The sequence below is a fragment of the Penicillium robsamsonii genome (genome assembly GCF_028829455.1).
Source record: "Penicillium robsamsonii strain IBT 29466 chromosome Unknown utg000007l_segment0_segment0, whole genome shotgun sequence".
Taxonomy (NCBI): Eukaryota; Fungi; Ascomycota; class Eurotiomycetes; order Eurotiales; family Aspergillaceae; genus Penicillium; species Penicillium robsamsonii.
Genome location: NW_026643225.1, coordinates 1,004,734 through 1,031,448, shown reverse-complemented (window position 1 = coordinate 1,031,448; position 26,715 = coordinate 1,004,734). Strand labels below are relative to the sequence as shown.

The 26,715-nt window shown below is 48.2% G+C and overlaps 12 protein-coding genes across 12 annotated transcripts; 7 read left to right on the top strand and 5 right to left on the bottom strand.

The window, feature by feature from the left end:
• Nucleotides 1-116: 116 nt before the first annotated feature.
• On the top strand, nucleotides 117-2,951 carry N7447_010672 (CheY-like superfamily; the record flags this gene model as incomplete). The annotated part of the gene is made up of 1 exon (XM_057234934.1): nucleotides 117-2,951. The coding sequence occupies one exon, from the start codon at nucleotides 117-119 to the stop codon at nucleotides 2,949-2,951; it is 2,835 nt and encodes a 944-aa protein (XP_057081154.1).
• A 1,570-nt stretch (nucleotides 2,952-4,521) lies between these two features.
• N7447_010671 (p24 family protein) lies at nucleotides 4,522-5,434 on the bottom strand (the record flags this gene model as incomplete). Its single annotated transcript, XM_057234933.1, has 3 exons — nucleotides 4,522-4,682; nucleotides 4,781-5,160; nucleotides 5,233-5,434. Coding segments are annotated over 3 exons (732 nt in total), but the record flags the coding sequence as incomplete, so codon positions are not given.
• A 241-nt stretch (nucleotides 5,435-5,675) lies between these two features.
• N7447_010670 (SANT/Myb-like DNA-binding domain-containing protein) lies at nucleotides 5,676-7,508 on the top strand (the record flags this gene model as incomplete). The annotated part of the gene is made up of 3 exons (XM_057234932.1): nucleotides 5,676-5,769; nucleotides 5,828-5,945; nucleotides 6,008-7,508. The coding sequence occupies 3 exons, from the start codon at nucleotides 5,676-5,678 to the stop codon at nucleotides 7,506-7,508; spliced, it is 1,713 nt and encodes a 570-aa protein (XP_057081152.1).
• A 251-nt stretch (nucleotides 7,509-7,759) lies between these two features.
• N7447_010669 (uncharacterized protein) lies at nucleotides 7,760-9,892 on the bottom strand (the record flags this gene model as incomplete). The annotated part of the gene is made up of 1 exon (XM_057234931.1): nucleotides 7,760-9,892. One exon carries the CDS (start codon nucleotides 9,890-9,892, stop codon nucleotides 7,760-7,762), a length of 2,133 nt encoding a protein of 710 aa, XP_057081151.1.
• Nucleotides 9,893-12,300: 2,408 nt separating this feature from the next.
• On the bottom strand, nucleotides 12,301-13,332 carry N7447_010668 (uncharacterized protein; the record flags this gene model as incomplete). Its single annotated transcript, XM_057234930.1, has 3 exons — nucleotides 12,301-12,731; nucleotides 12,794-12,945; nucleotides 13,019-13,332. Coding segments are annotated over 3 exons (897 nt in total), but the record flags the coding sequence as incomplete, so codon positions are not given.
• Nucleotides 13,333-13,942: 610 nt separating this feature from the next.
• Nucleotides 13,943-15,067, top strand: N7447_010667 (uncharacterized protein; the record flags this gene model as incomplete). The annotated part of the gene is made up of 1 exon (XM_057234929.1): nucleotides 13,943-15,067. One exon carries the CDS (start codon nucleotides 13,943-13,945, stop codon nucleotides 15,065-15,067), a length of 1,125 nt encoding a protein of 374 aa, XP_057081149.1.
• A 1,406-nt stretch (nucleotides 15,068-16,473) lies between these two features.
• N7447_010666 (glycoside hydrolase family 72 protein) lies at nucleotides 16,474-18,295 on the top strand (the record flags this gene model as incomplete). Its single annotated transcript, XM_057234928.1, has 4 exons — nucleotides 16,474-16,578; nucleotides 16,634-16,671; nucleotides 16,724-16,749; nucleotides 16,806-18,295. The coding sequence occupies 4 exons, from the start codon at nucleotides 16,474-16,476 to the stop codon at nucleotides 18,293-18,295; spliced, it is 1,659 nt and encodes a 552-aa protein (XP_057081148.1).
• A 928-nt stretch (nucleotides 18,296-19,223) lies between these two features.
• On the top strand, nucleotides 19,224-19,677 carry N7447_010665 (uncharacterized protein; the record flags this gene model as incomplete). The annotated part of the gene is made up of 4 exons (XM_057234927.1): nucleotides 19,224-19,232; nucleotides 19,318-19,389; nucleotides 19,455-19,525; nucleotides 19,608-19,677. The coding sequence occupies 4 exons, from the start codon at nucleotides 19,224-19,226 to the stop codon at nucleotides 19,675-19,677; spliced, it is 222 nt and encodes a 73-aa protein (XP_057081147.1).
• A 559-nt stretch (nucleotides 19,678-20,236) lies between these two features.
• On the bottom strand, nucleotides 20,237-21,999 carry N7447_010664 (Multicopper oxidase type 3; the record flags this gene model as incomplete). Its single annotated transcript, XM_057234926.1, has 2 exons — nucleotides 20,237-21,042; nucleotides 21,102-21,999. The coding sequence occupies 2 exons, from the start codon at nucleotides 21,997-21,999 to the stop codon at nucleotides 20,237-20,239; spliced, it is 1,704 nt and encodes a 567-aa protein (XP_057081146.1).
• A 1,056-nt stretch (nucleotides 22,000-23,055) lies between these two features.
• On the top strand, nucleotides 23,056-23,731 carry N7447_010663 (uncharacterized protein; the record flags this gene model as incomplete). Its single annotated transcript, XM_057234925.1, has 2 exons — nucleotides 23,056-23,212; nucleotides 23,385-23,731. The coding sequence occupies 2 exons, from the start codon at nucleotides 23,056-23,058 to the stop codon at nucleotides 23,729-23,731; spliced, it is 504 nt and encodes a 167-aa protein (XP_057081145.1).
• A 4-nt stretch (nucleotides 23,732-23,735) lies between these two features.
• N7447_010662 (uncharacterized protein) lies at nucleotides 23,736-24,126 on the bottom strand (the record flags this gene model as incomplete). Its single annotated transcript, XM_057234924.1, has 2 exons — nucleotides 23,736-23,839; nucleotides 23,868-24,126. 2 exons carry the CDS (start codon nucleotides 24,124-24,126, stop codon nucleotides 23,736-23,738), a joined length of 363 nt encoding a protein of 120 aa, XP_057081144.1.
• A 719-nt stretch (nucleotides 24,127-24,845) lies between these two features.
• Nucleotides 24,846-26,565, top strand: N7447_010661 (FAD-binding oxidoreductase; the record flags this gene model as incomplete). Its single annotated transcript, XM_057234923.1, has 4 exons — nucleotides 24,846-25,172; nucleotides 25,250-25,944; nucleotides 26,014-26,222; nucleotides 26,294-26,565. The coding sequence occupies 4 exons, from the start codon at nucleotides 24,846-24,848 to the stop codon at nucleotides 26,563-26,565; spliced, it is 1,503 nt and encodes a 500-aa protein (XP_057081143.1).
• Nucleotides 26,566-26,715: the final 150 nt, after the last annotated feature.

The window sequence follows — 26,715 nt, the reverse complement described above, 5'->3', positions numbered from 1 at the left end:
GTCGAAGTCTCCATCCACCGTACCCTATTCATACAATTGAATGTTATGGTCGTTGCCCTTAGATAAACAAACCCGAAACCCTCGAACCGATCTCACCTTCACTTGCCACATGGACTATGCCCGACACGCCTGAGCCGGATGTCTCTCATATTGTCCACCCTGGTCCCACCATGCCATTCCCCTCCTGCACATCCGAATGCATCACTGGTGATGGATTAAACGTTCATGAAGACGGAGATGTGCAACGCGACTTGGGAACATGGAATGATGGCGCCCAGACCACTGCCATTGAACAGTTGGTTACACTCAAGCGGGGATTGCGGGCATCTGATACCGAGCTGTTCTGGAAACGGCTGATGGAGGACATGACATCTATAACCAAAGCTCAGTATGGGTTTGTTGCACGGAGGGTGCACGGGAGGGAGCCCATGCCAGAACTAGGTGGACGGCGCCCGTCGCTTTTTGGTGCGGCTTTCTACTACAACGATGGTTACGAGACCGTTGGTTTGCAGCGAAACAGGTTTTTCGCGGGCGGGAACCCCTTACTGCACATGGACCACGAACGGCCTTGTTTGATCCCCGAGAATCTCAGCTCACTTGTATCGTTCGGCGATGATCACTTACCCTTCGCCGCCGATGGTTATTTGGCGATTCCTCTCTTTTCGGCTGGAAAGTGCCTGGCGCACCTCGGGTTAATGTGGTCGAAAGATGGTCTTCGGCATAGAAATTTGTCTTGGTCCTTCCTGGAAATGATTCTTCACTCGCTCGAAGACCTGATTGTACAACGACTAGACCCAGAGGAACAAATTCTAGATGAACTGTTAGATTCTCCAACGCCAAATATCTCGGATTTTCACAACCCCCAGACAGCCGCCTTTCATGAAGCCTCTCATTTCAACGCCCACCCCCTCAAACCCTACGCCCGAAGCTTATCCCATGAGTTGAGGACCCCGATGCAGGGTGTGGTGGGCATGCTTGATGTCATGCACGCTACAGTGCGCGAGGCGATTGAGAGTAAAACCCCGGTCAAATCGGGCGGGGTTTTTCAATCTCTCAAGGAGGGGATTGAGATGGTTCAGGACAGCGCGAGACGTGCTGTTGAAGCGGCTGACAATGTCGTTCATGCATACGAGCTCAACATGCAAATCCCTAAGACACCACTCCGCGAGGAGCCCGAGATACTAGGTGGTCTCACAATCCCATCTACCATACCCGAAGCTCGCCCGAGCATCTTCATCGAAGGAACGAATATCGCTGTAAATCCGTACAAACGGCGGCGCAGCCTACCACCAGAAATGAATACCCGACCAGTACGCAAACAAAGACTCCGTGCGGCGTCGTCACGGCAAGAGCTCTCGCCTCGCAGCGAAGAAGTGAAGAATGCTGTGCACGAAAGCGACCAGATTGTACATGCTATCCCAGCTCGCCAGTTCGAAGCTGTAATGGCCAACATGGTCGATCCACCCCCGTCTCTTGCAGTTCGACGATCTGCGCCTCATTTACTCCTTGAGGGCATCAATGTGAACATGAGAGGTTCTGCTTTGCGTTTTACCAAACTGCGAGATCTTCTCCGCCTGGTGATTAATGAGTCTCTTCACGTTGGTGGTCGACCGGATTCTGCTGTTAGCAATGCAACGGAGTTTGGTGAAAGGATTGAGATCCGGTCACGGTCCTCGAATGGTGAATTGTTCACCAAGGTTGTGGACTGGTCTGTAGACCCTTCATTACCGGACACCCTTCTTGCCGATGACCGCGATCTGGCCAAATTGATCTCATGCGTCTTTCTCAATGCTATTAAATTTACCAACAACGGCACCATCACTGTTTGCGCAACCATTGAACCCAAGAAGAATGATGTTCTCATTCTTGTCTGCGATACCGGCCCGGGAATTCCCGCTGCATTCCTACCCAATCTCTTCAAGCCATTTGCTCGTCAGGATGCATCGACCACAAGAAGCAAAGATGGCCTTGGTCTCGGTCTCCTTGTGGCCAAGGGCCTTTCACGGAAAATGGGCGGTGACTTGACCTGTGTGCGTTCGTCGACTTCTGGTCCTGACCGGGGTACTGAATTTCGAATCCGTATCCCCATAAACCAACATGAAGCTGAACTTCGCCCTGCAACTCCTGGTGAGAGTGTTTTGACGGCATCTACTACCGACCAAACACGACAGGGCAGTGTCAGCAGCTTTCTGTCTGATCCCTCTTCTTGCTTTAACTCCCCGTTTATCCTCCCCCAAAACTGTCAACTGCAACAGCCGACCCCGAGTACCACTGATGAAAACATATCTCAAAGCCCAACACCCTTGCGACCGACCCGTTTGCACCGGACACATATATCCGGCGATGCATATGACAAGAAGCTAGGGGAGAAATATCCGCTGCGCATCCTCGTTGCCGAAGACAATCGAATCAACCGGCGCGTACTGGTGAATATGCTTCGCAAACTTGGTTACCGCGACGTACTCGAGGCGGCGGATGGCAAAGAAGCTGTCCAGATAGTTCAAGGCATTTTATCCGCGTCAAAGCCCTCCCCTGACATTGGTCCCGATCCAGTACATGCAATGCAAGGTGTTATCCACGAGCCACCTCTGGCTACAAAAATAAAACCGATCGATGTCGTCTTGATGGATCTTTGGATGCCTGAGATGGACGGATATGAAGCCACTTCACGAATTCTCCAGATGGTCGACAACCATCGGGGCCAACATGCTGCTTTCGAGCAACCGAACCCCAACAGCCCTGACTCCATGGAAATGGATCCCATTCCCAACTCCTTTTATACGCCACAACCTCCCACAGTTCTTGCCGTGAGTGCTGACGTTAGCGACGAGGCATTGAATCGCGCGTCTAGAGTGGGGATCAAAGGCTATATGACGAAACCCTACAAACTCTCTGACCTTGAACGGTTGATTCTCGAATTCTGCGGTGGTATTGGCAACCCAATTCTCTAAACCCCAGGATGACCCCTTGACCCCTGAACGTGATATTGCTTTCTTCTTGGAATTTCCCGTCAAGACCATTATATACCCATTGGATGCGGATCTTTTCTTCATGTACAAACCCCCCAATCGTTTTCCCCCCTTCCGCCCGGGAACCTCTCAGGTTCGGGTATGCACCGACTCGGTGGCCTATTCATTTTCAATTGCCATATACCATAATTGTCATTTTTTCACCCTCCTTCATGTTTATTATCCCCATTTCGGGTACAATGATTGATGATACATCGCAAGCGATCACTACACACCCCATAGCGTCATTCAATGAAGATGTGGTAAAGAGATACCGAGATCCGAGTCCCAGCCGCGATGTTTCCACTCTAGACAGCCTTATAACCGAGCTTGTTCGCCATCACTTAAATCCAGTATGTTTGATCATCGTGTTATAATACTGTTCTCTTCTATATGAGACTATAGCCATTGTCCCCCATATCGACCTAGGCCGCTCTATCTGGATGGATTGGTGACGTACGGTCGTCGTCTACCCACTGCATTAGGCTCTGTCATCATCATTACTGGTGTGATTGTCGACTTCTTTGCCACTTCTTTGAACATGTACAAGTGACTACTTTCTACAACGCCTCCATCGTTCTTGGCTATGTGATTGAAGCCTGGGCAACATTTGGTTGTTATAGGATCACCAGTCAGTGGTCGTGGCGGCTCCCTACTTTGATCCAGATTGTTCCCTCAGCCTACCAATTCTCTCTTATTTGGTTCAGTCCGAGTCTCCCCGGTTGATTGCAAATTTCGTATTATTAGCTTCAATCGAGACTCAGTCAGGCCTTGACTACGGCAGGTTTTTGGTACTATAAAAACTACCATCATTCCATCGGCCTTTTCGAAGCTCTTTTCTGGGCTCCTTTGAGATATAACCGCTAACTATCCCCTAATATCGTAAGTGGGGACACCTTTCTATTTCTATACTTAAGAGACTACATATATGTATCAGTGTTGATGGCTGGTTAGCTTTCGACCAGCGAGAACCCGGTTGGCGTGATGGATACAAAAACCTGCAGTACTTGGTAAGCTCTTAGGCGGCCAATTTTCGGGGAACTACATTTCTCATGCTATGGCTTTGAGCTCTGTTAAAAGCCAACCGTAGCTCGGAGAGATTATTGGACTTAAAATCTCGAACACTATCGCTGTTCACATAGGCAATGTTTAGTGAACCGTAGTTGGGGTTGACATATATCGTTTTCTGAAACGATCTACGAATCACACGACAATAGAAGAAAAACCATCATTACATCCATTATCAAGATCGACATCTGACCACGCTCTAAGCACTCCGCGCCCTTTTTGCCGAAACACTGGCCGTGTGGGCTAACGAGTTCACAAAGAGATTTCGGGGATTCGAAATGCCTCCGACCAGAATTTGAAAATCTGCCGTTCGCTAGGAAAACACTATAACAACACATGCAAGAACCAATCCTCGATATTCAAGTAAACCGGTGTGTGTGATCACAGCAGAGGTGCAAGGAAGATGCAGGGCATAAGAATAGAGAGATTGTTGTATGAAATAAGACAACAGGGCATCTAAGTCAACTTCTGCTTGATGAAGAATGACCGCAGGTGAGAGAGCTGCCAGGCGCATGCGGCGGACAAAATGGCAAGCTGAATAAGAGTCCAGCGCACGACACGCGAGTTGGTGGTCTCAGACTGGTCACGGAATTCAGACTCACGTTCCTGCAAAGAAAAAAACGACATTAGTATGTTTGCTTCAATCATCGGTTCGAGCTATATATTGTATATGGGGTAATCCTATGGGGTAATGTAATCCTTACCCGCTGGTATACCTGCTCACGACGGATATCGTGCAACCGGCTGTTCAGATCCTTGACCCGCTGCACAATATCCTTCATCTTGTCCTTGTCCTCGGTCTCAATCTTGCTAGTCTCACCAATGGCAATGTCAACGGTGAGCTTGACGGCGCCCAGAGAGTTAGACATCCAGCCGGATGTGGCATCCGTCTCAGGTGTGAAGCAAATCTTGTGCTGGCCGGCATCCGCGGCGGAGAAGTGGAATCGACCAGAGTGGCTGTCCCGCTTGGAAACAACGCGGTGGTCGTTGTCGAAGGTCTCATCGACGGTGATGTGCACCTTCACGCTATGGTCAATCCCGTAGGTGCCACTCTGGGGGTTGACGATTTCTGTCTCGTAGCGGCCTATTTATGGTTTAACAATCATCTATTAGTTTGAAAATTCCGTCGTTGAAAGCTGGAGAGATTGGTGCGTACCGGCCACTAAGGTATCCTTAGGTAGGTCCTCGAAGAAGCACTTTGTTTGCCGGCCCTCCATGTAGAAGTGCAGGGCATTAGTTGGGACGAGGAGAGAAAGTAAGGAGAGTAGAGTCAGAGCTGACGCCAGCCATGACGAGGATGTCCCAGAGAAAACCATGGTGAGGGAATGAGCAATTGGATAGTCGCACGGCCAAGTGCTCTCTGTGAAGGTGTCAACATCAGGGACCATGGATCCTCACCGCCTGCCGTCTCCGGAATGTCTCCCTTTCCACCGGGCAGCCTCTGTCGATGTGATCTTCAATTTTGACATTCACTAGTCTTTATTTCATCAAACAAAAGCCGCTTTTATCTTTCCCTGGTCTCTTATAAAATCTTTAGTCGCCAAATACCGAATAAATTGTTCCTTGGTAGGCAAATACCACTCCACTCGAACCGCCAATATGGCCGCGGCCGATGTTCGCGACATGCTGGATTTGCCCGCGGAAGGGCAGCCCAGACCACACAAGAAGCAGAAGGTGGTTGAAAAGCGACCAGGTATGCGTTAAGCGCTCTATTACGAATGCGATGGATTACTGACAGTCTCCCGTTGCAGAGGGTATTACCCGTGAATTGTACGCGCTACTGGGCGAAAGGGCGCCACCAATCGCCATTAATGAGAACAAATACAAGGGCCGTCCGAAATGGATGAACAAGCTGCGCGTTAGACCATGGTATGTTGAGGATGCGGCTCTTCGGAGGTCCTGAACGCACGCTGACACTGAATCCGATCTAGGACTATGGCACCGTTCACGAACAATGCCCGTTCTGACGGTCTGGTTTTGAATCACTGGCAGAGAAAACACGAATCAGCGCGACCACCTGCACCCGCACCTGCACCCCCGCCCGAAGAGTCCCAAATGGAAGTGGATCAGCCCAAGGAAGAAGGGAAAGAGGAGGTGTCGAAACTGCCAGAGCAGGAATATGCCTTCGCCAAATACAACGTTAAACCGCGTTTGCCCCAACGATACACAGACGACGAGTACAATCGACATCTTAAAAGTGATGACTGGTCGCGCGAGGAAACGGACTATCTGGTGGACCTCGTCACTGATTACGACATTCGCTGGGTGCTCATCGCAGATCGTTATGACTACCAACCACGAATGGACACACAGCCGGATGCGAATGCCCTTGTGCCTGCAAAGCACCATCGGACAATGGAGCAGATGAAGGCCCGATACTATTTTATTGCTGCAACAATGCTCTCACTAGAGCACCCACCCTCAGAGATGTCAGAGGCCGAGTTCGAACTACATGAGAAGATGCTCAAGTTTGACCCCGACCGCGAGCGCGACCGTAAGGAACTAGCGGCTCTTCAGCTCAATCGCACAGCCGACGAGGTCCGCGAGGAGGCAATGCTACTCGAAGAATTGAAGCGTATCACAAGCAACGAGCAGAACTTTATCACCGAACGCCGCGAACTCTACTCTCGCCTCGAAGTTCCCATCAGTGTCGGCAACACCACAATGTATCAGTCCAGCGCGGGTCTTTCCCAGCTCCTGCAGACTCTACTACAAGCGGACAAGAGCAAGAAACGCCGCTCCATCCTCGGCGACGGTGCCATCCCAAGTCCCGCTGGTCAGACTCCAAGCACTGCGGGTGGCCTCGGCCGATCCGAGACCCCCGCCACACAGGGTGCAAACAAGAAGGGATCTATCACAAAGGAAACCGGTCAAATGGTACGCACGCTCACCGCAGCAGAGGAAGCCAAGTACGGTGTCCAGCACCACGAGCGTGTCTCAGCAGGTGTGCAATTCCGTAGTGATCGTGCCCAGCGACTCACGCAGGCCAAGTCCAACGTGCAAACCCAGAAACTGGCCAATGCTCTATCCGAGCTCGAGATCCCGGTGCGCCTGTTCATGCCCACCGAACGCGTATGCAAGGATTTCGAGAAACTCATTCAGTCTGTCAACATGCTTCTCGACGCCCGCAAGGTGTCTGAAAAGGTTGAAAGCGAGATCCGTGTACTTGAAGCCGCGAAGATGGAGCGCGAGCGCAAATTACGAGAAGCTGCTGGTATCTCGGGGCCAAGTGCTGACCCCGATCATCCCCATGTGAAAAAAGAAACTGAAGATGGTGACACCGGCCTTTTGGGCCATTCTACCTCACACAACACACACGGCAATGGTGGTGTGCACCAGTCTCGTACTAAAGAAGGGGATGGCAATCACAAGCGGTCTGCTAGTGTGCTCAGTGGCGCAAGCGACAAGAGCAACAAGCGGCAGAGGAGATAGATGATTTGCTTGTTAACTGGAAAAAAAACACTTCTACTGTCAAAAACACTACACCCTGATTGTGTGGATGTGAGAAGTGTAAGATGTATTAGGGATCAATTACCCATATTTCTGTACGATTAATGACACCCGATTGGGAAGCATACTCATAATTAAACCAACTCCATCCCCGCGAGTAACAATAACAGCAAAATTGGCTCCAATGTCCCCGATAACAGTATTTTTATGCTCGTCAAATCAATACACCTTCGTCAATCTGCCTCCGCCTCCACCACCAGACTTGTTCGGCTCGCCCACCGGCTGCCATAAAAAGCCCCGGGCATTCCAATGCACTCCTGATACGAATTCGCAAGATCCTCTGCCACATCACTTCTGGTAGAGTTTGCTCGTCCCAGGTCAGTCGACGGACGCTCTTGGTACTGTACTGGCGATTCCTGAGGTGGTTCTCTTGGAGGGAGGTTCGAACGTCTCTTGCTTTCCCTGTTTCTGGAAAATCTCAGTATCCAACGTCCACTGCGAGAGCGGGAAGGTTCTCCGTTTAACCTGTCTGCACTCTTGTCATTCGACGGATCGAAATACACGGATGGCCGGCTGTTCGTCTGATCAATCGAGAAGCGGCGCTTGCCTAGTGGTGAAGGGTCTGGAGTACAGACATTGCGCCCATGGGTCGAATCGTGGTACTTGTCTAACTGTGGTGGTTTGCGTGTGGACCGGCTGGCTTTCACCCATCGACATAACAACGTTTCGTCGACGTCTTCGATATAAAAACTCTTTGCAGAACTCGGTGTTTTTACAGAAGTTGGTGACTCAATGTGCTGTGCGCGGATTGAGCCTTCACGGCGGGCGTCACCTGCACTCATTCCTTCACCAGCCAAATCCACTGCCAGTGGTGCGTGAGTATTATCTCGAACCGAATGGCTTTTCATTTTGGCCCACATAGTCGGTGTCAAAACGGGCTCTTGCTTGGCATTGGTAGAACTTTTGTTCATGGGAGACCATCGGCTGTCAGATCTCTTGCAATCACGGTCAGGAGTAGATGGATGGGCTGATGATGTCAGATCGGTCCGATTTTCGGTCGATAATTTCAGCCCTTGCCCATTAAAGCCTCCCGGCCTGGGTCCTGAAGTGTCTCTGTGCCAATTCCCGTTCGAAAATGAACTGCTGTTCCTTCCAACTGTTGGTGGGTGATCTTCGGCATTGTCCACTAAGTTGTACCCATAGCCCATTCGGCGGCCCCCGGTCATCCAGCCGGGACTGACTCTGCGATGTGGACCGCCACCGTTAGCGCCATTGGAAACTCCATAAAGCTGGGGTGATTCCCAGTTTGCCGCATCAAGTTGCTCAACAAACTTGCTTTTCACAACCTCGGCAGCTGGTTCCAGTTCATTTTGGATCGAGCCAGTGTCAGCTACTATTTGTGTATGAATACTGGGTAAACAGTCTATTGCATTTGCAGCATGGACTCTCAGCGATTGGACGGCAGATGCCCCCCGCGAAAGGTTACTGCTTTGGCGCGAATAGAAAGAGGATGCATCTCGTTGATGATGCATATCCTCCTTCTGGGGCTCGGCGGCCACGAGTGTTGGTGTTCCAGATTTCTCGTGGGGTTGAGAGTTCTCTTGCGATGCCATTTGTGGCCCATACCTATTCGCACGTGGCAGTTCTGACATGGATGGATTAGCTGATCGCGGTCCGGACCCCATGCTTGTCCCAACGAGTCTGTGCGAAAGATCTAGATCACCAAGATGCGGTACTCGGGCCTCAGAGTGTGCTCCCGGAGAACTTGTTGGCTGTCGTGTTTTGGAAACCATAATTCCCGGATCTTCCCTGGCCAGCGAGATCGAAGGTGCGGCACGATAATCATTGGGATTTGATCCCATGTATTGAGCCCAGTTAGGCACAAGATTTTGATGGTTCTCACAGCTGCTGGTGCCTACCAAGCATTCAAGAGATCTGAGGCGATCTTCTTTTGCTGGATCCAGCCCTTGACTGGTAGGAAGACTTGGAAGAGATTTCGTGGAGATGTTTTGCTCGCCCGACTGCTCGTTTTTGAATGAAGGCACGGACTGGCTACCTGTGCCTTCAGCCGCAGAAGTAGGGTAAGCTGAGCGCCCCCTCTGGCTTCCTGGTGGCGTGGGTATATAATGCATCCCAAAGGGGGTTCCTGGGATATCGGATTGGTCATGCGTTTTGGTCCCCGCCCACATCTCCAAATCATTTCGCTCACGACTGCGCTCTATTAGATCATGCAACCCCATTCTGGGAAACGCCGGGCCTCTGGGCAACGGTCTCATACGGTCGGCATCCTGAGGACTCCCAATGCACTGGGCATCACTGTCGTACCCTCGTGCGCTCATTAGACTGCTTCCCATGTCCCCAACCATCGATAACCCCGTGGTTGCTTTCGATGCACTTGGCTTTAGCTTGACAGAAAATGGGAAGATGGGGCGGTGGTCGACGGAATGTCTGGATTCTCTCGAGAATCGATGGCGGAGCCGACGCGAAAGACTTGTAGATCTCCGTCTCGGATATCGAACAGGACTTGCAGTTGATCCTGGTGAAGGGCCTGCGGTATCTCAGATTAGCCAGGGGCAACCTTGAAATCGAGGATTGATCCTTGCCTTGGCCTTGCTCCCTGGGACCATCCACATACTCCATTTGGCCATCTTGGTATGATTGTGCGAAGTTACTCGGGGAGTCGGCTCGATGTCCCCTTCGGAGACGCGGACATATAAGGAAAAACATTTGACCATGGGATGTTTACAAGATGAACTTCTATATGTTCGTAAATATCTTGTTAAGGGCATTGCTGGGGAAGGCACTACCAGCAGATGTTTTGCCTTCCGTTTCAGAATATCAGGCCGCTCTTGCCGTTTATTGTGAGTTGGATCTATGGATCAGTTTAACCTTGATAGTTTGGCCTCGGGCTTGTCATCTTAGGGTAGAGGCAGAGAGTAGGTAGTGTATACAGGGGACTGGTTAGAACCATCTATGGCCAATGCGTATGGGTACTTGGACGCCTCTGTCAGCCATCCAGCTGATCTGCAGCGATCGGCTGATGGGTTGAATATTCATGGATGCAAATGGCGCAAGATCTGATTACAATATTCTTATGGTATCAGTTCATATGGGAAATAAGACATCTACCCATGAAGACTTGGGTCCAATGTGCGTGGATGTAAAATACATTAGAGTTTTCATGATCTTCATCCTACCGTTACCCGATTACCCGATACATACTAGCGTCAGAATTGGGACACGGGCCATGTCCGTAAACCTAATTTTATGGGTCAACGAACTGCCTTGCAGAGTAAACTACAAGAATCCCAAGGTATCTATTGCCGTAGATAGCTAAGCAATCGGCAATCTTGGTTAAAGAACAGAGTATAACCAATAAAACACGGAATAATATGGTATTTATCTTTGCAGTATGCAAAGTAGCCAATATAGTATAGCTACTACATTTCACTTCCAAATACACCCGACCACTGCTTCAATATTACAATGAAGTCATCTGTAGGATTGAGCGGTGGGTACAACAAACTTATGTGAAATATATCGACACTGTTGACTTCACTGACCTGGAGAAAGTAAAGAATTGATTTATAGTCGAATTGACGACCCGACCCCATACTTAGATGATTGTAAGGGAAGACTCGATAGATTCACCTTTGTTTCACCAGCGGCAAAGTTAAATTGGCCATCTTCCTGCAGCTAGTAGACTCAACCAAGGATCTCAGTCGCACTATCTCCGCGTATGCGGAGTAACATGTAACACCAGGTTTATTGGAAAATAGACTACGAATATCACAAGTTTGGTCCATAAAATGCACACGTAGTGTGTGTAGATTGTCTCTTATTACTTATTTTTGGCCGATGTAGGTATCTGAGATAAAGCAGACAAATTGTGACAGAAGGGCCTCGAAACCCCAGGGCTATATACAATAGTACCAACATCACTGGCATTCTCGTTGCCCTTGGCCGGACAGCATGCTGCAAGGTAAAGCTTGTATATACTCAACGCAGCAGACTTGCACACTGTAATGGATAGCTACATGAGGGGTGGGGTAGTCGTAGTTGTTTCAAAATCAATAAGGTTGAGAATGAGGCTGGCAGATCAGTCCTGACGCTCAAAATAAACATTCTCGCAGATTTAAGCTCCTTTGGTTTTCCTAAACGTCTCGAAGTTGAAACTCTTAAAATGCACCCTGTGATGAGACATGCATAAAAGTGATTAAGATACCTTCCAGTAACATTCAACAAGCGTCAGTAGGGTTGTTGATGCAAGAGGCCGAGACTTACACTTTATACCGCCGGTTGTAATACTATAGAGAGGTATATTTGTGCTTTGATATTAATGTTCAGGTTAAATGGAGAGTGTTTAGGATTAGCTCTTCTGTAATAATGCAACCCCCACCCCTTTCCTAGCCCATCACCATCCGCTAATCAAATCTAGCCACGATAAGATGGACTCACGTCGAGCGGACATTATAGTTGTGGCTCATTATGTATAAAAGTATTTTTAATTTCTTTATTTCCAAGAGCGACAGGAAGTACACCAAAAATGGGAGGCACGACTCGATAAAGCCGTGATATTAGCTTCAGCTTTCTCTCCATGAACAAGTATAAATTTCTTCTTTTCTCCTATTAATATCTACACAAACGACTCCTCGCATTGCAAGGATACATTCAAATCATCAACTCATAATTGATTTCAAAAACTTTGTTCGCCATCATGGTGGAGTTCATACTCGTCAAATAACTCGGCCAGTTCAAGTTAATCTCATTTCTCCTACCTGTAGCTAGTCGAGCCTAGCTCATATAAACGGGGAGTCTGAGCAGTATCCAGTTCGTGCATTTGCTTATAATTTTCCATTGGATATCCTGTTGACTGGTGTGGCGGATATCCCGTGGATGGTTGTAGTGACTGCGGAGGACCGTGGGCCATAAATAGTTGCTCTTGTGATAACGAAGGCTGCTTTGCCTTTCGGCGATAGTTCCACCAAAATATGAGGCCTGCAATAAGTGCAATGCCTGCAATCGGGCCAACAACAACACCCGCAATCCAAGCTTTGCTGGAACTTGTTGTTGTTGTGGCCGCAGTAGACGTTGGTGATTGACTGACTGACGAACCCGTAGTGGATATAGGTTTTGTTGGAGCTGGAGTAGTTGTGGGAAATTGACCAGTTCGTAAAGTTGTAGTGGATGGGGTTGGAGAGGAGGCTGGGATTATAGTTAGTCGGGGTATTCGATGTATAGATCTTGTTCCTTGAAAGGATAGTGACGGGGTGCAGTACTTGACTCGGTTGTTGTTGCTTCCAGTTCGCGATATATCGTGTTTGCCTTCCAACGAAACCCACAAAAGATATTACTCGCCGAGGGTGTTGCGTAGGGGAATGTTTGAAAAATTGTCATAGTGACACATGTAGCGCTGCCACTATGGGAAAGAACAGGATCTAAGTCAATATTCACATTCATAAGTTGGAATCTACTATTGATTGGCAGCTCACCAAGAACCTATAAGGCCATCATCATATGTGATATTGTTATTGGCACAGTTTGTGGCAAACCTGCAGGAATTTCCGTTGCAACCAGCTGCGTAGTTCCCCGATGTCGTCCATGTTTTTGGATCCGTCATTGCCTCGGCTGTGAAATCAAGGTTAATAACGTTTATAACAAGGCTAACCTTAGAAAAGGATTTGCTATATAGGGTGTTCTTACTGTTTTCTGGACCCAAATACCATCCCATAAACCCAGTCTCACTTTGTATCGACGTGTCGAACTCGGTTGTCTTGCCATAGACTCCATGAGACCAAAGACCTCCGCTCAGAAAGATAAGCGTAAGGCATGACCAAAAACGTGAAAATAAAGTGAGAATCATCGAATTTTCTGTTAGACTTGGCATCTAACAATTCGAAACAGACCGATTAGAATGGATGTGCATCCACGTGGTTGACGTATAATTCAAAAAAGGACTGATTTGGTTGTTCTCCAGAAACCGTCTTGCTTACACCAGTAACGTGGGAAACTAGTAGGAGAGAAAAGGGGGCAGACATAATATGCATCATATATACCAGTGACGCTATTTTCCCACTAAATTGGCGACGAGACTAGGTACCCGTATCATACGGAGCTAGTATGTCGTTTCAGTGTACTAATTATGGGAGTTTAAGCAATCTAATTCGGTGGGATGGGTTATAGTCCAATCAAGACATTCTGTTAGCCGACTTAATATTTTAGATGGCCTTGGCAATACCTAGGGGCACGAACCTCTATCCTAATAATATGCATCCACTCGGATCACATAGTGGGGGCGGGAAATATGTAAGATAAGGGAATATTCTCTTGCTTTCTTTGAACTACTTTCTTTGATCGAATTCCATATATCCCACGTTTCCCTCCCGGGGCTCTCGTGTTACCTTATTCATCTTTCAATGTCAACTAACCTAAAGAACTCGCGCTCCTTGCGCTTAACTGTCGCCGTTATTATTCCACTTGCGCTCTTTTGTTATCTATACTCGTGGAAACAAATCCCATCTGTCTCTAATACCACAATACCGGACCCCGGGACGACTACCACCACAGCGGCCCCGATTTCAACATCAGTGCCTCCAAAGGAACATCCTTCTCCAGCACCCATTTATACGCTTCCAGACAAGGTCTGGCATTCCGCCAAATTTGATAATATATCAGAAAATCAACGTGAATGGACCGGCAGCTGGACAAAGAAAAACCCCACTTTCCGCTCGGAATTGTTGACCGATCGATCGGCTGAAGCCTTCGTTCGCACTCAGTATTATAAAACGCGACCGGACATCGTCGAAGTCTATGAAGCCCTTACAATACCCATCCTACGTGCAGACTTGTTCCGTTACTTGGTTGTTCTCGCCGAAGGCGGAATTTGGGGAGATTTAGACACTTCATGCGAGAAAGAGGTTTCTGAGTGGGTACCCGTGGAATACCAAAATGAGAACATCGATATGATTGTCGGATTGGAGTTCGACTTTGAATGGCGAGGACCGGGGACAGAAGTTGCTTCCCAGTTCTGCAACTGGATATTTGTCGCACGGAAGTCGTCGCGCAATCTTCAAATTATCGTTGACACTGTCGTCAAGACCTTGAAAGATATTGCCCGAGAAAACGCCGTGGGCATCGAAGGAATTACCCTAGAAATGCTTTCGGACGTCGTCAACGTGACGGGACCTAAGATTATGACGATCGCGATCATGGACAGTCTCGAACAATTGCTCGGCAGACCCGTGGATGATCGCGATTATGCACACACTAAACGGCCTAAGCTGGTCGGTGATGTTTTGATCATGCCTGGAGTCTCTTTCGCTGCTCTTCAAAATGGAAACCCGACGGATCAAGGTGATGTCCTTGTGACTCATCATTATGAGGGCTCATGGAAGAAGGCAGATGCAGAAGCAAAGGCGCAGAAAAAACTAAAGCAAGAACAAGAACAAGAACAGCAGCAACAGGAAGAGGCATCATCACCACCACCTCCACCTCCACCTCCAGCACCAGAAATATCAGCATCACCTGTTGCTGCGGCCTGATCGGAAGTACGATAAGAAATGAAGAGTAGCGAGCTACATTCCTTTTCTCCTGGGCTTTCTTTTTTTTACTTCCCCAGGTGGAAAGTCTTTCGCTGGAATCCCAAAAACAGGATTGGAGAGAATAAACTGTGTAACTATCATCAGGAGTCTTGTCTATTTCCGGTTTATGTTATTTAGCATGTTATATCAATCAAGCGTTACGTTTTTCCGTTTATCATTTTCAATTCTCCATCCAAAGAAATTCAAACACCTATCCCCAGAGATATTACATTGTGGCTGACGCCTGTATTCTGTGTAATGTACATGCCCGAACAAGACTGAACACACCGGTAAAGTATTGGTAGCCTTGTATTGTCAAGCTTAGGATTTCTAGCCGCCCACGGAGTACTGCCCAACAAAAGTGTCTGGCGCAAATAGGAATAGAAGCGCTGGTGGCGCTCGAACTAAGTACATAATGAAATTGGGAGATTGGGATGTTGATCACCCGGGGGCCCGCGCAAAGGATGCTGACCAATCTAGAACCAAAGAGGCCCCGAGCAACCTTGAAAGATCATGAGTGGCCCAAACGGCAAGAGGAACAGGTACAAATTGACTGCTAACGATAGAGACTTGGAATAACTTATGAGTTCATAACAGTAGGTTCAATTCAGTAGTAAATTAAGATCCAAAAGGAAGTAAGAGCAAGAAACCTACCGTCGTCTCTGACCGCCAAATAATGCCTGAGGCGGGGAATCCACGTGACACCATCTACCCTAGGTAAGTCGATAAAAATAGCATGTGGATCATAAAGTCGGATCCTACCGACTCCCGAGGGAGATCATTTTGATGGTGGAGCTATACTCCACTTAGGAATCCTTTACTCCGCTGGAATGAATGCTCATTATCTTATGCGACACTCTTGTAGTTTCATCATATTCTTAAAAACAACTTGACTCTCCCGAGAGGCGGATATCGAGACGAACGCAAGGGTTGTATAAACCCGACCAGATGTGAAGGCTACTTCCATGCAGGTACCCGAAGAAGACACACTCTGGGCGCTACTAGACACTAATGTACGCAAGGCTTATTCTTCGGCTATTATCAAGGACCTTGGAAATATGATGTTATGTCTACTAGCATCGTTTATCCACTATAAATGATCTTACTTTATACAATCATACTTGCAGATACCTGTGTACATATGATCAAATTCAAGATATCTCTCCCAATCATAGGCGGTCAGATACCCGTCGGCCGCCTCGCTGCTTCCAATATGGGCAGATGGAGGTGGCACGTGCTACATATGCCACGCTCCGTCCGACTTCTTTTTGGTCTCTTCATAAACAACGCGTCGAGCTACACAGACCCCATCACCTTTCGGTTCACTAGGTTCGCTGTCATTCTCATCTTTATGCATAGCCATCAATATGACTGATCAGATTGCAGCCAAGATGCAAATTCACCTTGTCCTAGCAGGGATCTTCCTGTTGCTGGCTACTGCCATAGCAAGTGTTCCCACAATCGAGATCAAAGCAAGTATTTCTACACTGTTCAGAGGATCCAAGCAACTAACATGTGAATGCCCAGGGGTCCAAGTTCTTTTATGCAAATAATGGATCGCAGTTGTGAGTTGGTAGACTACTGTGAAACCGTTTCAAGCGTTAATCCTACGACCAGTTACATCCGTGGCATTGCTTATCAGGGTATGAATCTCAGAGGATACGGCTCTTCTCATAGCCCTATGCTGACCATTATCTAGAGGACTACAATGCCGGAGGAGCCGAAGGTACCGGTCAATCAAATGGTGTTCATTACACCGATCCTCTGGCGGATGGTTCGTACTGCGATCGTGATATCCCCTACCTCCAACAACTTCGCACCAACGTCATTCGGACCTACGCTGTCGACCCGACCAAAGGCCACGATACTTGTATGAAGAAATTGGCTGATGCAGGAATTTATGTCATTGCCGACCTCTCATCTCCTCAGCTGTCGATTGTCTCCAACTCACCATCCTGGACCGTTGAATTGTACGATCGATATACTGCTGTGGTTGATGCCTTCCACCAGTATGATAACGTGATTGGGTTCTTTGCCGGCAACGAAGTTGTGGACAAATTGAACCAGACAATGGGCTCAGCATTTGTCAAAGCAGCGGTTCGCGACATGAAAGCCTATGTCAAAGCTAAGGGATACAGGAAGTCCTTGGGCTTTGGTTACGCAACTACCGATCAACCAGATTTTCGTAACGAGCTGACAGACTATCTCAGCTGTGGAGATCAGTCTACCTCCATTGATTTCTTCGGTTACAATATCTACGAGTGGTGTGGAGACAACACGTTCCAGGGCTCCGGTTACAAAAATCTCACCGAGCAGTACAATGATTATCCTCTCCCGATATTCTTCTCTGAATATGGATGCAACACTATCAGACCTCGTAGGTTTGGCGACATCTCTGCAATTTTCGGACCGGATATGGAAAATGTTTGGAGTGGTGGCATTGTCTACATGTACTTTCAAAGTACTAACGACTACGGGCTCGTCTCTGTCGACGGGGACTCTGTCATCACTCAGCAAGACTTCGGCTATTACTCGAAGGCGATTCAAACTGCCACCCCCAGTGGTGTCAACAGTGGCAGCTACACCCCCACAAACTCTCCACGCTCCTGTCCTACCGTTGACGAAAAGTGGTTGGCAAAGTCCAGTCCCCTACCACCTTCTCCGAACAAAGAATTGTGTTCCTGCATGGTGGACAGTCTTTCCTGTGTAGCCAGTCAGTCTCTGCATGCAGACCAATATGGTGACTTGTTCGGTACAGTCTGCGGAAGCGACAAGACCGCCTGCGACAGAATTTCCCAGAACGCAACCACGGGGCAGTACGGTGCCTACGGTATCTGCGCCAACAAGGATAAACTCTCTTACATCCTTGACCGCTACTACCAGGACCAAAAAAAGGACCAGTCGGCGTGCGATTTCAAAGGGGCAGCGTCTATCCAGTCTGCCAGAGATCCATCTGGAAGTTGCAAGTCACTTCTCAACCAGGCTGGCATAGCTGGAACGGGCCACGTTCCGGCGGTAACAGCGTCCCCATCTAAGGGAGAATGTGCCTGCCAGAAGGAACCATTTGATGTCCACCGCATCCCATGGACTTCATGGTTATTGTTGATTGCGACATTCTTGGCTAACTACTACTTGGTCGACTACATTCCCCTTCTTTGTGAACGTTATTATCTACATCGTCAACAATGAGTCGCCCGTGTGGGATGGGCATTTTACTGGGAAGAGAAACCGGGGTTTCTTCCGGGAGAATGTTATGGAGGTGAATTAGCAAATGGAATCCATTTTAACTAGTATCCATTAGTCGCAGGAAGATTAGCTTCCTGAATACTACACTAGCTTCGGAAATTTTTTCTTCGTCACGAGAAAATGTACCATCTTCGGAAGTAGATCCTCGTCTCTGGTAGTCGCTCTTAGCCAGGGTCATATGTTAGACCCTCCTATGGATGCTTGACTGCTTGCTGGCAGACTGAGTAGATTGTTTGCTAGACACCAGGGTATAAATACCCTGCTTTCTCATGGATTGAACATCAGGGATTTCTTTCTTCTTCCACTATCCCTAGCCACAACCTCATATCCCTCGGAAAACCAAAATCGTCCGGCGGAGAGTCTCATGGCCACTGAAGATTCGTCGGACGGATTTCTGATTGGCATGGTGGACGCCCTCTGGATCGGTTTTGTTATTGATGGTGGATAGTACCCAGAGTCCCGCTCGTTTGCGACTCCCATGATTGAAACCATATTGATATTTTCTTATTTCCAGATACCTTATGTAGATGTAGAAGTAGTCATGATAATAGTTTTCCGAACATAGAGTGACAGGTAGATATTGCCGTGATAAATGTTGAATCTCCACCCGTCCATACTTATCATGAAGTTTGGAATTCGATCCTCGGCGAGATCCATTCATTACTGTACCTGTTGAACCCGTTAAATTGCCGAGCGGTGCCCATGATGTATAGAGATACTTAGTCAGCAGTCCCGCGCCCCACGTGGGGCCCAAGACCGGGGACAATTTTTTTTACAAAAAATTACAGATCTCACTCACTCCCACATCCCATCGCATTCCCCTCTTTAAACCTTTTCTCTCGTTTCAGACGTCAAGTCAAATACCGCAAAAATGGGCAACGTAAGGAATCCCTCAGCCATACAGACAACCCATTCTGAGTTCTTTGTTTTGGCCCAACGCGCAGTGAACTAACAATACTCAATAGGGAGCCAAGGCCAACATGAAGCGCGAGCGCAACGCAAAGGACACCAAGACCGCTAAGTCGCAGACCAAGAGCGTAAGTCAACATCGCCTCCAACGCCCATATTGTTTCTCCAGTCGCTAACCCACATTCTTATCTAGAACGAGAAAGCCATGAGCATCCAGTGCCAGGTCTGCAGACAAACTTTCCTCCAGACCACCAAGGCCCCTGCGTACGTGATACACCCTCATCCCTTACGAATCAATTCATTCCTGTCGGTAAATGGGTTTCTTTGCTAACACATGCGACTATAGTCTCCTCGAGCACGCCTCCAACAAGCACAGCAAGGGTCTTGCTGAGTGCTTCCCCGGTGTCAGCGCATAGACAACAACTCCGGCGGAACCGATACCATTTTTCTTTACGATATCACGGGTTAGCATGGCTTTAGGAGTTTTGAAAGCGAAAATATCTAGGAACTGGACTTGGGAGAGCGGACACTCTACGTAGATGACTACGTAAGTGTAGGGGAGGAGATCTTCATGGGGCGTACATGCATGCGGTGATGGTGTGAAGGCCCCTTATGATTATAGACACAGTCGACCATACATATGATCTTTCTCTCCCTCTATGCTCATTGATTTTTCCTTGCAGTAACAATGGAAGGGGGTGAAACCTCTCCCGATCAAGACCTATACTTGCGGGGATTGGATATGGAGCACGATCGTAGGCCTGTGGGGCGAAGATAGGCTGTACCTTTTGGTATACTAAAATAGATTATCTAGAGAGATCAAGCACATAGATAGAATTCGGTGCTCGACTCGTCGCAAAAGTGCAAGAAAGAAGAAGACAGATAATGGACGAATACTGACCCTGTCTATATCAATCGATTTCACTGATGGTGAAACGGATCCTCCGATTAGTACTCCCTGCACAGTCTACACACTTATATACCATCATCCTCCTGCTCAAGCTCACTCTCCGTGATATATGCATCCCATGCCTCACAAGTAGAAGCCAAAGTATCATAATCAATCAGTTGCCGCGCCTCCGCATACCTCTCCAAGAACTGAATAGCGAACCCCTCCTCAGTATGCCATCCAATATGGCAATGCATCAGCCAAGCCCCGGGGTTATCAGTCTTGAACGCAACAACAAGGTACCCAGAACCCGGGAGCATAGCCACATCCCGGCGGGGCGGGTTCGTCAAGCTCGTGATATCAGAGGAGCTGTACGTCCCCGTTCCCTGTGCGAGAATAAAGAAGTCGTGACCGTGTAAGTGGATAGGATGCGGGACAGCCAGGGCGGTTTCAATAACAACGTAGGACCACTCGTCTGCGGTTGGGAGCACCACTACGCCGCTTTCGTTGGTGAATGTTGTGTCGTTGTTCCAGATTTGCATTAGGGTCGGGTTGTCCCAGTATACTTGCATTGATGTTCCGTTCATCTTCCAGCGGAAGAGACTCTCGGAATTCGTGCCTAGTGTGACTGGCTCGCTGGAATTGTAGTATGGTTCTGATGCGCTCTGGACCAGGTACGGGACGAGATCGGAGAGGTCCATGTCGTCACAACTATCGGTGTACGAGTATGCGGTCGTGGTGGGCGTAGATGGTGTGCTACCGTAATAGACGATTCCTTTGATGTTGTCTGTGCTGTCGTTGTCGGAACAGGCGGACTGAGGGACTGCGCGCATCCAGAAACTGTCGCTTCCTGTGGATTGATCTGCGTTTACCACAATATCGTACCGTTGACCTGCATGGGAAAAATAGTTAGTAAGGATACATGCAGATGGTAGGTAATCGGCCTCTTACCCATGCCGATGCTCAAGACAGTTGTATTGAATGGCTCAATGGGTACCAAGTCCATTGCCATCACCGTCAGAGTATGGTTATCAATTGAGAACTTGAAGTGTGTGTCTACCGCAGCATTCACAAGACGAAAGCGATAGGAGGTGTCCGCCGTGAATGATGTGTTGAAGCGATAGCCTGTTTGGCTCGTTGAATTGTCATCTCCATATACATTGGTGCCGTTGATGAGGCCATTGTCCAATGTGGGTGGGCCATTGGCCTGGGCAGTGGCATAGAGCTCGTCAACAGTCTGGTGACTCCAGTCATTGAGGAACAAAACTCCTTTGTCCACATCATAGTTTTCGGTGGCAGGCCCGTTGATCACGATTCCACCGAAGACACCTTCATAGGCTTGTAACCCAATATGAGAATGATACCATGATGTACCATATTGTGTGGCCCTCCACTTATAGGTTGTCGTATATCCTGGAGCAGTAGGACATTGGGTGATGGATACAACACCATCGTTCGGATTGGTATAGTTCTGACGGATGCCGTGAAAATGGATGCTGGACCCGTTGTTTGAGGTCAGACTGTTGGTGACATGAACGATAACATTATCACCCCAGTTGGCCTCGATGGTAGGGCCTGGGATTGACCCGTTGATTGCCATTGCTGCGCGGGAGTAGCCATCCGGAGCAACGGTGACATCCTCGATGTTGAGGTAATACTCTCTGGTCATGCCCGTGGTGGGGACGACATCGTAATAGTTTGTGCTCACGTCCAAGGTGCACCAGCTCTGTCTATCAGTTGCAATGTTTCCGGAGCAAGCATCCCGTTTTAGTCTGGGGTGTTTGCTGTGGTGGATTGAGCTTGCCGATGCTACTCCGGCGATGGCCAAAAGAGCGGTCCAAATCTTCATGGTCGGTCACGAATGCCAGCAATTTGAACTGTAGTGGACAAACACAGAGTAGATTCATAGACTAGTGGGAATTGAAAGGAAAGCAGAATAATAACGAACGTGACGTTGTTGGAAAGGACTGTCAGATAATTTGTAGAAAGGTGTTGTTGCTACAAACCAGCTTTTATCAACATATATAATGCTCTGATGCCCTACCATTCTGATGCTCTGCAACAAAAGTCGGAATATGTCTCGATTATGAACAAGATCAGCCAGCTCGTTGGATACGAGGTCTGATTGGACAGGCTCAACATATAAGGGTGCGTAAGCTCAGACCTAGATCTCGGGATGTGCCGATCCGTGACGACCCAGAGCTGCCTATTTGCGAGGCTAGCTTTAAAGTTAGCACCGCACAAGGATGGCCAGAAATAGAAACCCAATAGACCTATGACCTAGAAGTGGACCTACGCGATTGGAAATTAGGCCCTAATGCAGGCCCCGTCACGAACTACGCGGCGAAGATTAAGATAGAGCAAAGATAAAGGATGATTTCCAAAGACCACCGGAATACCTCAATTAAAGGAAAGGTGTATAGAAATTATAGACTATCGCCATACTTTAGGAGCCCTCATCCAGATTGGAATTAACTGACTACTCCCAACCCGAACAATAAATGCTATTGTAACCTACTTCCTCTTATTTAACACCATGAATCTGCGACATAGACTGCAATGAGGTGTTGGCCAAAGTCTGTGCGTTCTTTCAAGCTATCTGACGTCCTTCAGGTACAAACCAGGAACCACCGCGGCACCGACGTCAGCCAACGCGCGGCCCGGCCTCGCCCACAAACCCACTTTTGATAACTATCTAGAGACTATATTTTGCGATGAGACGTAAACTTGTCTAAACGGCGATTGCGTACTGCGTTTTAACCCTAAATTCCGACTAAGCGTCGTCCTGCCGCCGAGACCGTAAAATGCAAAAGGATTACGTATATAGGGAACTACAGCAAAATAGTCAGGTTCTTGTTAAATTTCGTTCAAAGTCAGACATCTTTCTCATTATCTGCTATCCGCTATGTTCCGTTTCTCAGTCTTCTACATGGCGCTGTGCCTAGGAGCGTCCGCGTACGCTGCTAGAATCGTCTCGCGGAGCGGTCCCAGCGCGGGTGAGAAGTTCGGACTTTATGCGTATGGGGAGTCAGTTGGTGGTCTCTCTTTGTTCTATGGAGATGGTAGGGTTTTTATATTCACAGACCACTATCTAGAAGCATGCTCACGAAGTGCTAGGCAAGGCTCTGATTGGCGATCCAGCCCACTCAAATGCTTCGAATACTTCAAGTATATATTGTCAGCGAAATACCCCATCCCCCAGTCATGATTATATGCTAATGTGAGAGATACTAGTTGAACGTGCATCTGAGTCCTCGGATAGCACTTGGATCGCCAACCCGAATGGAACCTCAAATGCGAACACCAGCTGGTCGGATGAGATGCTTTACATCCCCAGTTCGTCATCTTCGGACCATGGAATGGGCTTTACATCTATGAATATGTCGAAACGGACGACTACAGGTTTTATCTTCTATGGAAATTGGATGATGGTAGAATCGGATTCTGGCGACATCTCTTCCAGCTTCTACGTTCAAGAGAACTCGCAGGGCGAAGGGGTTTACTCATTGCTATGGAATGTGTCTGATGAGACAACTGCTATTCCAGTATCTTTGCGTTCCGTGAAACCTTCTAGTGCTTGAGATATTAGTTGAAAGCGGAACGGGGGCTTTCTGTTACTTGGACGCCTCTCTTCCAAAGAGCAGCTGTGGGTCGATGATGTTGCCGGTGCATGAAGTAGATCGTACTAACTGCAAATTTCTCTGTGGATTAGCCGACGATCTAAATTATCATTATCATTGAGATTGGCATTGCTGCGGCGTAGATTCCCATCGTCACAAGACGTGCGTAGCGTGAGTTTATGGAACCCATTACGTAGACTAGGACATGAGGCTAGATGTGGGTTTGTGTCTCCTTTTCCCACTGCCTCTTTGGACACAAGGGAGGCTTGTATCGGGAAACTCACGTACTTAGGCGATTGACGGGTTGCCTTCCGAAGCAATATGGCTTTCTCGGGTTTCCACCTCAAAGGTGCCATTCGAGTAAATATTAATCCTCATAACACAGAATTGACAATATATTGCACCATAGCGCACTCGCTTCTTCATTGTGTATGTGGCACTGCTGGTCTCGCAGGATTACCCCGTGAGGGGTCTCCTTCGCTTCAGGCTACTACTACTATAGCCTAATATGAAACGTGGCGTGAAGAATTGCTTCAAGGCTGGCACGAGAACCACGTCGCACTTTTCGTATTAAATTATGAACCCCCTTTCAAGACCCCGGCCAACTGGCGAGTAGTCAAAGCTCCCATACCCAGCCTCCCGCCAAAGGGGCCTTTGAAATGACTACCCAGAAGTACGATGTAGGCCCCAGTCCCATCCCATTGATGGGACTGGGGCCTACATCGTACTTAAGATAAGCATGATATTTGAAGAAAGGAATCATGAATTGAATTCCAATGCCAATGTTCGAAAATGAATACGAAACTGCACAGCATCGGTATATAAGTAACGTCCATATGCACACCCATGTAGTACTTCGCATCTAGATTGCCATGTGACTACAGCTGAATTAACCCTTCACTTGCCCAGACACAATACCCGATAATTGGCCGACTCCAGGAAACTGAACACGCGGGTCTTGTCTATATACGGTATTTCAATCAAAAGGATTTCTGACACCTCCCTAGACCCGAAACGCATATAAGAGGCAAGGAGACTGTCTCCAAGACTCTCCAAGAGTGACACCGTTATTAGAATGAGGTCCTTTCTGCGACTTTTAGGGCTCGCCTGTGCTCTTGGCACTGGGGGTGCAATAAATGCAGATGTCTCGACTTGCACTTCCACCGCCAACACTTTGGGGTCATTCAATTTGACAGCTGGTGCTGCTTGTGCTTGCAAGAAGCTCCCTGCCTCTTACCCAAAGCAATACATTTCTCCCGTCTCACCAAACTACAACGAGCAGGCAACAAACTACTGGGATGCTCGAGCCGATTTGAGCCCAGCTTGCATCTTTATGCCCAAGAATGCCGACCAAGTTGCTGCTGCGGTTGGGGTCTTTGTTCAATGTGATGCCCAATTTGCTGTTCGTGGCGGTGGACATATGAATGCAAGAAATACCATGCTAAGATTACACAAGCAGATCTAACACCGACTGTACAGGTCCCAGGCTCAAATAACATTGATGGCGGTGTCCTTTTGGCGTTCAATGAAATGACCAGGTATAAAGTTAACAAGGACACAATCGAGGTACAGCCGGGAATGACTTGGTATGATGTGTATTCAGCACTTGACCCATACGGCCGGACGGCCATCGGTGGTCGTCTGAAAACCATTGGAGTACCAGGTCTCACTCTCATCGGCGGAGTATCTTACTACATCAACAAACACGGCTTCGCTATGGACAACGTCGCCAGTTACGATATTGTACTTGGAAATGGCACTCTGACAATTGCGAGTGCTACCGCAAACCCCGACCTGTTCTGGGCCTTGAAGGGAGGTGCCAGCAACTATGGAATTGTGACAAAATTTACCTTGAAGACATATTCTATGCCGCACATCAGCACCACTATTCAAATCTTTAATGAGACCTCGACGCCTGCTTTCAGTCAGGCGATCTGCAACTGGGCAGTCGGTAATAGCAATAGCCCTGTTGCTGCTGGCTCCGTGATTACCATGACTTACAATACGACCACCAAGCAGATGTCTTCCAGTCTCCTTGGCGTTCAAGCTGGAATCAGTAATCCGCCATCTGGGTTCAGGAACTTTACCGCTATTCCCGGACTTTCCAAGACTCACAACGTTACGACCGGGAAGCAATGGGCATCTAATCTGGACACTCCCAAGCAAATGTTCCGGTGAGTTGTTGCGGATATCTGACCAATTTGAAGCTTTGTGCATCTGACCGTAGCTATATTTATTGACAGGGACATGTTTTCACACCACTCGATGACACCCGACGCTGAAGTCTTTACATTCATGATCGAGACATGGAAAAAAGCTGTCAAAGATATTGCCGATGTTAAAGGTCTCCACCCAACCTTTGTGGCAAACATATCCCCAGCGAGCGCCTCGAGAGTTTCGAAGACCAATGGTATTAGCAATGTGTGGGATCTTGACGATGAAGCTCTGATATGTAGGACATCCCATATGCTTTTATTTTCAAGAATTTACCCGGAGCAGATGATGCTGATCACTACCTGATAGGGTGGCAACTTAGCACCAGTTGGGAACTGCCCCAAGATGACCTCCGAGTGCAATCTTGGGCTCGTCAATTGACTGAACACCTTCACGAATTGAACAAACACAATGGCCTTGCAAGGGAATTTGTCTACATGGGCGACGCAGGCGAGTGGCAGGATCCTTATGCCGGATTTAAGCCTGCCAATGTTCAGCGAATGAAAGAAATCAGAGCAGCCTATGATCCCAAGGGGACCTTTTCGAGGCTGAACTGGGGTGGGTTCAAGCTTGGCTACTGATGATATCCCGAGGACGATTCACTACCAATCAGCCTATGTTTCCCCTTAACTACAAGAGTCATCACGCACACATGGGCATGAGATCAAGGCCTTGAAAAAAAAAATGAACAACAATACGATTCGCCCATGGAGGCAGATGGATCTATCACC